At 41.9% G+C, this 9,922-nt stretch overlaps 1 protein-coding gene across 1 annotated transcript in view; it reads right to left on the bottom strand.

Annotated features, from left to right (window-relative positions):
* MAPKBP1 (mitogen-activated protein kinase binding protein 1) overlaps nt 1-9,922 on the bottom strand; it is a 120,130-nt gene that overhangs the window by 72,137 nt on the left and 38,071 nt on the right. Inside the window, exon 2 of the mRNA XM_015815929.1 lies at nt 9,051-9,142. Within this exon, the coding sequence (XP_015671415.1) occupies nt 9,051-9,142 (92 nt within the window). The remainder of the gene's footprint in view (nt 1-9,050; nt 9,143-9,922) is intronic.

Below are 9,922 nucleotides of genomic sequence, written 5' to 3'. Positions count from 1 at the left end.
CCAATTTAGCTAATTTTTTGTCTGTAGCTGCTGCATGCCACCTCTCGGGGTTCCACACCCCATCCTCAAGGTAGGCCCTAGAAATGCTACTGGGCCAGGCCTGCGCGAGGGGTGAGTCGCGCAGGACCAGCAGGACCGTCTTAGAGTACATAGTTCAGCAACGGGAGTCCATGGCACAGAGGGGAAAGATGTTATCTGGTCGTTCTTCGGTCTTCCAAAACCAAAACCGGCCGAGGTCTCTGCAAAGGCCGCCGAGATCACCAGAGCCGCCGGAGAGGCCCCAAAACCGCCAGAAGGCCACCGAGAGAGCCACCAACGCCATCGGGACCGGAACGACCAAGAAGGCCCCAAAGAGGCCACCAAAGAGGCCCCCAAGCAGGCCGCCAAGGCCGCCACGGCCGCCGAAACGACCGCCAAAGCCGGAGACCACCAAAAAGGCTGCTGGAAATGCCACCGGGCCATCGGGGCTGTTGAAAGAGCCGTCCGAAGGCCACCATAGTTGCCAAGGCCGCTGGTAAAGATCCCAGGGGAGGCCGCCGAGGCCGCTGGTAAGGCCGCCAACATGGGGGCCGCCGAGATAGAGGCCGCCGGCAAGGGGCCGCCGTGGTCGCTGCCGTGATCACCGAGGCCACCGGTGGAGATCTTAAGAGGGTCACCGAGGCCGCTCTTTCCAGCTTTCCTTAAATGTAATCACATCAATAACAACAGTTCTATTTTTCTTCATAAGCAATCACAACTCAGCCTTCCCAGAATTATTCCTCGACAGCTGTCTTTTTTCACCTTCCTGCAACTCACCCAATAGCTTCACCCATTCTAATACCAAGACATTATATGTCCGATTGCAAAGAGCACAAAAAGGCAACATTTTAGCCCCTTTATTTATTGTAAGGGAGTGGGGGATTTGCAAGGAGTAGAAGAATGATACAAAGTGGAGAGGATTGGTCACAAAAATGGACAGCATCAGTTTTTCCCTTTTTTTCTTCATTTGGGGTTGCAAGGATTTTTTTTTCTTTTGTGTCAAACCCTTATGAAAGCTTATTCTATGTTTTTCATTACATTCCAAACAATATTAGTAGGTGACTGAAATTAGACACAAAACAGTCCTAGTTTTATAAGTTGCTAGGGCTTAACTTGAGTCTAACCAGGCAGATTGTAAGTTGCCAGCTATGGTGTGTAAAACGTTTACTTGAAGAAGGAGAAGTTGGTGGATGGTGAACAACTTGGGGAAAAGGGGCTTCGTAGTTAGTATATGTGTCTTTTCCTGAAGCAAAGGTTTGCATCTTGCTAATTTCTTAAAAAAAAAAAAAAAAGATACATATTAAGTAAATTGAGCCATAAAGCATCTGGCTTGGGATTCAGATGGATGAGTTTCTCCTCTTTACGTCCTTTTACTCTTCAGTAGTAACCTTTGAGGGTTTTTAGTTTTGTTTTACTTCTTGTTTCTAGGATACAGAATCTCAGCAGCAACGTCAACAAAACACACACATAAGCATGTGGCAAGATCGGGAGAAACTGGAAAAGGGCAACCAGAATACTTTGGCCTGTTAAAGTAAAAATATTGTATAAATAAATAAAAGTAGCTTAAAGCCTTCCACCATTATTAAATCTGAACACGGTGTGACAGTTGAGAGATTGTTTTCACAAAGTTGCTGAAGGTTTCTTCCCATTGATAGCCTAGTTTGTATACACAAAGCAGGGGAAATAAGGCAGTTGAAAGGCTTTCTAAGGTGAACTGCAAACTACTTCCCTTCTTTCACCAATAAAGGAAAGGGACAGAAGTTAGAGATGGAACACACGGATTAGGGGTAAACAAAAAGTGATTCAAGAGACATATCCTGTTGTTTAACACATGAGCTGTGGCTCCTGAGTCAAGAGATACATCCCCACATGTTGTAGATTATGGCATCTCCTTGACATGTTGACAGAATAAAGCTTTCATTATGCATCCCACTGCAGGAATGAAGTTAGATTTTGCCATCAGTGCAATAAATCCCTTCACCTCAGGTAGCCCAATGTCTTAGGTCAATCCAGGACAGATGGGCCAATTCTTGGGTTGCAGATACTGCTGAGAATAAAAGGAATTTACCTCACAAGCGGAAAAGAGATTTACTAACTGAACTTATCCAAAGTGATCCTGTCTAAAAGATTATTTTAAAAAATGTATTTATGGTCCCACCTCAGCAAGAGGTGAGATGAGTACGGGGCACAAAGCAAGCTTTCTCCATGGTGGCCCCATGGTGTCATTTAATATGCAGCCCCTCTCAGAAAAGCTTCATTCCTTCCCTTTTGGCATTCAGGATGACACAGAAAGACATTGCAGAAAGACATTAAGTACAACTCCCATGGTAACTGGATAGCCTTTTTCCATTGTAGGTTTATTTTGTGGCTAAGGAGGCAGTACTGGCAAGCTTGTCTTTTATCAGGAACATTAGGATTAGTGATTTGTCATGCTGGGATCAATGTTTTATGTACAGTCCCTTTAAGTTGTTCTCCACCCTTGGCTGTTTTGAGAAGGTGCAGAAATTGCATTTTGGGGAAGTAGAAGCAGGACAGGGGAAGAAGCAGAAGCCACTACCTGAGACAGTAATGACATGGAAAAGGAGAATGTTACTCCTGCAAAGACAACAGGGACCAAGGAGATGGAGAGGAGAACAGGTTCATCTGAAAAAGAGCTCTTTCAGCTCAAGGAGAAAGAAAAGAGACAGGATTACCAACGCCTAGAGAAGGAAGCATAGCCTGCCTGTATTATCCTCTTCCAAGGATCCAAAGCCATCTAGTAGACATTAGGTCCTTCTGATGCTCTTGTTTTATTGGGGGGGGAGGTACTTGTGTACGTGTGTATGTGTGTGTGCGTAATCTGTTCTTTCCACTTTGAAAGGGCCTGGTGATTCTTTATAGAGCCTCAGAGGATCTTGTGAGATAAATCTGTGCAGGCCCTCCTATTCACAGAGGGCCCTGCAAAACGTATGACATCAGGTTAGAAGAAATCCAGCTATTACAAAGAAAAATGAAGCTTTAAACCAGAATGGGAGGAAGATTTGGCTTTTGTGGTTTAAGGAGGCCAGTATCTTCAGGCTGCTCACTAGCTATGAGCCAAGAACTATTATGAAACAAGCAAAAATGTTCATTTCATCTCAATATCCTCTTGGATCACAATGAACGGGGGGTGGGGGGAAGAGAAGACTTTTGAAAACCAAGGAATAACTTTGGCATTCACTATACAAGCTGCTTTATTACTTTTATATAATTAATTACAATTGAATGGTATATGTCATGTGGTTCTTGGACTACTGAAGCCTGTGGTCTGTAGCTTTATCACTGCTGGCATGGACAATTGAAACACAAGATAGGGAATCATGCCCAGATCCATGGTCCTTGCCTAAAGTTGAAATACACAGATTCTCCCTGGGTCATTTCATCCATTTTTAATTTAGAAAAAACATTAGGATTTATAATGAAGTAAATACAAATGTATGACAAATTATTAAACTAGAATCTCATGAACACATGTCACATGAATCTTGAGAATTCACAGCAAGGGTTAAAAGTCTCTATCATCATTAGTCCTCATTAACATTTTCTAGGTACAGACAAGAAAAGGCAAGAAGGTGAGGTCTCCACCTGGCAACCAAAAGAAAGGAGAAACCTCATAACAATCAGAACAACAAAGATTCTAAGGGCATTTAGGGATTGTCATCTGTTCTGCCACTTTCTACACCTCCTCCCGCTGATGTTCATTTAAAACACTAATCTTTTAACTCAGCAGAGGAAGAGCTACACTATGCACCAATTACAGCAGACTAAAATTGCATTTAAATTGCAGGTTCACTCTTGAGTCAAGTCTCAGGCTGGCTGTCCTGAGAGAACATGCCACGCAAAGTACCATTCCCCAAGCCAATGTTACAGGACCTGGAAACTCACTCTGGTACTGCATTAGGCACTTCGCAATTTATGAATTCTGCAAGAGAAATCTAACTTGCAAAGTTAGATTTATTAAGATAGGGGTTTCTGTTTTGGAACAAATCAATTCAGCAGATGCCAAATGGGATTTAACATTAGCATTTATCAGACAGATAAAGAAAGGGAAATTTAAAAAGACATTCAGAAGCAAATTACAAGATTTTGACGTGGTCCTCCTGTGAGATTTAAGCCTTTAATTCTTTCCAGGGCCCAACAATGTTAACAGTTAAATGAATGTGGGCTCCCCAATAACTGCTGTAAAAATAATGTTTTTTACGAAGTTGGGTGCTGAGCTGAAATTGCAAGTGAGTTGAATCTCAGGCCTGCCTTGTATTGGCACTATTTAATAAAAGTTGAGTCAACTGATGGGATATTTGGAGTGGAACAGAGCAGAACTAAGACATATGCAAGAACTATAAGGAAGGCATCCATGTGGTGTCAAGCATACTGTGCACTGCTCCAGTCAGCAAAAATGCATATTACTCTAAGAACAATCCAGAAAATTCTATTCGCCACTGCATTTTCTTTTTAGAAGAAGGCTGCAGAAAGAAAAACTCCATAGTCAGTGTAACAACAATGCCAAGCAGATTTCTGCACCCTGCCAAGAAGGTACAGTATACATTCCTTGAGAATATGAGAAAACAAACTGACCCTGCAATTTAATTAGGACAGCCAACCATTTCTCTTTTAGGTCTTGACAGTGGAGTATGCCCCAGCAACATAAAACAGCCCACCATAATGGACAAGTAAGTATTTAGCCAAATCACACTGTAGAGTTTATGAACCATGATCCCTTTATCCAAATTTAGAAAGTTGATTTATGTATTTGTTAGACTTCTGCTTCCTTATATATTTACACTTTGGCATTACCAGTTAGGCAGAATTTAATATTATTCTAATGGGAGATTTTGAAGAAACTAGTTTTGTTTTTGATCATTACTACGACCTGCAAGAGTCTTCTGAAAAGTTCAGAGAAATTTCCTTTTTCTCAGCTCCCTATATTTTTCTGAAAATGCTAAAGACGCCTAAAGATTCCTGCAGTTTCTCAGGCTTTATTAAAATATCCTTAGCTTGACACGGTACATTGGATAACAACTTCCCAAACATTTCCTTATCAAGTGGAAATAGAAATGATTTCTGGTTTTAGAGGCTGTGAGCATGACAAACAAGTTCATTTGGCAGGAAAAAATAAAAACACCATTATTGCTTTCAAGCTGCAATCCTGAGATTTAATCCTCCAAAGCTCTGGGTGTGGCTCTCAGAACCCCTCCAAAAGTTGCTACTGACTTAAAATTTTCATTTGCTCAAAGTGGAGGCTTATTAAATACATGGGAATAATCCTATTAACTGGATTCTGTCCCTCCCAGTTAAAGTCAACTAATTTTAATTTTTCTCTTGTTCCCACGCCTGGCATACCTACCAAGGATTTGTAGTCCTTTGAATCCACATTCTGATTCCATTGTTCTCCCGCAGCTTACAATAATAACTGAGTGCACTGCCCACTAAATGCATGGTTCTACATTTTCACTGATTTTCATTGACATTCTTTTAAAATCCATTCTGAGCTCTGCTATTGTGCTATTAAATATGCACAATCATAGCGGCAATTCTTTTAACAGAGAATGAAACATAACAGTTCTAAAACCAGCACACATGCAGTCCAAAACAGACTTCCTGGCCTTAAGATATGGTTGCTGAGGCTGTCATTGTAGCATTTTATGGGACAAACAGCAAAGAGCATCATGTGGCTACCTATAGAACACAGAGAATATAGCATGAAAGCTATATAAAGCCATCATTCTGCAGCAAAAATAAGATGCTGTAAGAAACCCAGAATCACCTTGTGGTGAGATGGATGGTAAACAAGTTTAATAGATAAAAACCCCAACCTTATGACCACACAAAAATCAACCGCAAGGGACATTAAGCATCTCTTCAAAGCAACGCTCAGTTTTTTAACATCTTATATCTCGAAGGGGGTGTCAACCTTTCAAGCTGGGTCCAGTTCTGGAAACAGATTCCACAAGAAGACTGAGATAGGTTGTATTAACACAGTGTTTCTCAACCTTGACAATTTTAAGGCATTGCTGGCTGTGGAATTCTGGGAGTTGAAGTCCACAGGCCTTAAAATTGTCAAGGTTGAGAAACACTGTTAATTAACAGAATATTGCAAGTTTTCTGATATTTACTTTCCCCTTACTCTTATACTCACTAAGTCAAGGAGGAACCACCCTGAGTCTCTTCCCAATACAGTCTTCTTTCCAGGGCTCAAGGAATGCTTCTGCTCCTTTTATTTTCTGAATATTCCCCTCAAGGTCATCTCCATGGCTCTTTTTGGGAGGTAGCAAGGAGGGAGGGAAAGAGGTGACTGCAGCAGGCAACTTCTGTGATTTTTGTCTTGTCACCTAGCCCCTCCTTTGATTTAATTTTGCTGCAGCATTCTGGCTCATTTGCCTAGCAAATATCCATCAGTACCTTGCTAAGTCTTTTCATTTTTTACCAGCCAAGAAGTCTAAATATTTAGCCTTGCCTCCAAATCCCAAAATTCAGGACTTATATACTAGCTCAAATTTTAATGAGGCACAAGAAGTGACAGAGTAACACAGCAGGTAAAATATCATCTTCAACCCACAGTAACCTGGGATGAACAGCCTTCCCCAATCCAATGCCTTCCAGGTAGGCTGGGCTAATACAACTCTCATCATCCCCAACTACATGGCTGTACTTGAGAAGTACATCCAGATTTCACCATACAGGCCTCCCATCTTAGTGTCACCGCCTTTCTTATATCTATCCTACAGATTTTACAGCCTCTTTTCTGAAGGAAAACATCTCTTCTAGTTTATCAGAATCTGAACATACTGTACAGAAGTGGTGGCGAACCTATGGCAAGCATGCCAGAGGCGGCACTTGAAGCCCTCTCTGTGGGCACGGGTGCCGTCGCCCCAGCCCCACCTCCCCGTGGCCCCCTCCTCACCAGCAGCCTCCCTAGAGGACAATCGCCCCCGGGTGCGGCCCACACAGAGCAGCGCAGCCAAGGACATAGCCGGGCAGCAGGGACACGACTCAGCCCTCGCACCCCATAGCCTGCAGACGATGCTGTGGGTATGGGCAGAGGGCGTGGCTGCCATGGCGCTGCAGGGCTGCCTGGGGGATCTGCTGCGGGCCATGGAGGCAGTGTGTGTCCCTGCAGGTGGGCGGGGCAGGGGGCAGGTAGGGGCGGAGTAGGCAGGGTGGGAGGCGGAGCGGGGGCGGGGGGGCGGTTTTGGGGCACTCGGTTTCTAAAAGGTTCGCCATCACTGCTGTAGAGTAAGCTCAGTGACAAAAGCTGCTTTCAAGGATAGCATAACCAACCTAGGAGAAAAATGATTGCTGTTCTTCTCTCCTCTATAGATTCACTGTGGCCAAACCAACAGCCTTCTAAGACTGGCTTCAATTTCTTTTCTTCTTGTTTGAAATTCCACTGACATTAGCAAAATGAAATTATCAAAACAATCTAAATATTCACTGCACTCCTGAATCACTGCAGTTTGAAACTGCAGGACTGCCTGACCCATGTCAGCTTTTCAAAATGCTTACTTACAGTTCCTAATTTGGATCTCCGCCCTTCTTAACCATTTTGCTCTGTTTGCACAGAAAGACAGAGTACACTAGGCCCATGCAAGGAAGGGAAATTGGCTCCAAGAAAAGACTACCAGCACTTTCTCTAAGCCTCTCTTTCCAAAATAGCATTCAGCCATCCTTTGCTGAGGCAGAGAGTGAAAACTATTATTTATTTATTTCGTAGTGGGACTACACTACTCATAGTATTAGTAAAATCAGAGCAATAGCTACAGTACTAAGACTGGGTTAGAAGGCAGTTGGGAACACAGCAGTAGCATCACCAAAGACCCTGATATCAAAATACGAGATTCTTTTCAGAGGTTTCTTTTTCAAAGAAAAGGAGATATATTGAACCTGGTAGGTTTATTGCTCTGATTTTTTTTCTTTGGAGAAAAATAGATTAGATTAAACTTGTGCTGCAGAATTTCCACTTTCAGGATTGGGGGAATCTTCTGGGACGACAAAAAGAGAATGGGGCTGTGGACAAGGATGATGTGGTCAGAGAACATTGGAGCTAATAATCTGAATCCATTGTTTCAAACTATTGTTTTGATCTCTGTGAACACATGTAAAGCCTAACTGAAAATTATGTCAAATCCAGTGGTGATTAGTCACCATTTCAAGCTTTGGCTTCCAAGAAAACCCGAAGTACATTGCCTTTTAATACTTGCTTCCATTAATACGATGGAAGGGTTCCACTCACTGAATTTATCCACAAGTTAGGTAATTATTTTGGCCCATTTAAGAAATACTGGGAAGAACAATCTAATCCCAGGACCAATATTACAACACAGAACAACTATTCATGCAAGAGGAACTTTGGCTCACAAATCTTCATATCACACAGCTATTTCCCATTCTAAAAGGGCAACTCCAGCTTTATGGGGAATTCAGATTCACATTTTTCTGACTTTCGTTTAACCTTCTAGTTAAAAAAAAAAAAACCTTAGCAGAAAACAAGAAGAGGAACCTCAAAAATAGCAATACCATAGCAATAGCACTTAGACTTACATTTGGCCCCATAGTGCTTTAAGAGTGGTTTACAGAGTCAGCATATTGGCCCCAACAATCTGGGTTCTCATTTTACTGACCTCGGAAGGATGGAAGACTGAATCAACCTTGAGCTCTGTCCAGATCGAACTTCAGGCTGTGGGCAAAGTTTGCCGGCAATATTGCATTCTAACCACTGTGCCACCAAAGAAAGATAATCAGTGCAGTAAACCTTACCAGGTTTAATATACCTCTTTTCCTTTAAAAAAAGAAATCTCAGAAACATGACAAAAAAGATTTCATTAGTGATGACAGATGAGGAATATAAGAGTTTTATTCCTTCTAGCAACAATTTAAGTTAACATTGCTTATACATCATAATTGGAATGAATTTAGGAGAACATTTCCAAAAGTCTCACTCTACTACATGACATGTTTGGCAGACTTTATCCTTAAGCAGCCTTGCAGTCATTTAAAGAGTGCCTTTAACAACTTACCCAGCTGGATAAGCAATGAGACCATTCTTAGGATCACAGGCCAATCCTCTGCCACCAGACACAGTGATTCCCAGCACTTTTTCTAAAGTCACCTAGTTTAAAAAAACAACACAAAGATGATGAATATATAGCTTTGACATACTGTACAACTGCATATTGTGCATGTGCTATAGTCTCCTCATTTTATGCATGATGAGGACAGCAAGGATGTTCTTTTTTTAAAAAAAGGAAACTTCTCCATAGCAACTGAAAAGAAGCTATTTTGAAAATCGCTTCCAAAAGTGAAACCAAAACAGAGGCGATCAAGCTGAAAGTCTGAGCAGGAACATAGGGCACCCTTCTCCCTGCCAAGATTTTTTTTCCAATTGTCTGGGACAGGGGTAGGCAACCTTGGCTCTTTTATGACTCGTGGACTTCAACTCCCAGAATTCCTGAGCCAGCATTTGGCTCTTTTATGACTCGTGGACTTCAACTCCCAGAATTCCTGAGCCAGCTGTGCTATGCTGGCTCAGGAATTCTGGGAGTTGAAGTCCACGAGTCATAAAAGAGCCAAGGTTGCCTACCCCTGGTCTGGGACAATATTCCACAGATATTTGTAAAACTCTTTCAGCAACACTTGGAGAAAATGCCTTTCCAAAGTTTTCTAGAAGACAAGGACAGATTTCAAATCTTTTTTAAAAGGCAAATGTACTCTCATCTTTTAAGGCATTAGAGGTTGGACTGTCCTTCAGTTCATTTCATTTAACTTGAAATTAAGTAAGATTTGCCTTTGTAAATATATTATGAACATAGTACCAATTTAAGGGTTTTTTTGTAGCAATTCCACAATGGTTAAGCCAATAAACAACCCAGATATTTGAACTTAATAGAAT

The sequence above is a fragment of the Protobothrops mucrosquamatus genome, unplaced genomic scaffold (assembly GCF_001527695.2).
Source record: "Protobothrops mucrosquamatus isolate PMUCROS unplaced genomic scaffold, P.Mucros_1.0 scaffold387, whole genome shotgun sequence".
In the NCBI taxonomy this organism is placed as follows: domain Eukaryota; kingdom Metazoa; phylum Chordata; class Lepidosauria; order Squamata; family Viperidae; genus Protobothrops; species Protobothrops mucrosquamatus.
This window is presented reverse-complemented; position numbering and strand designations above follow the sequence as displayed.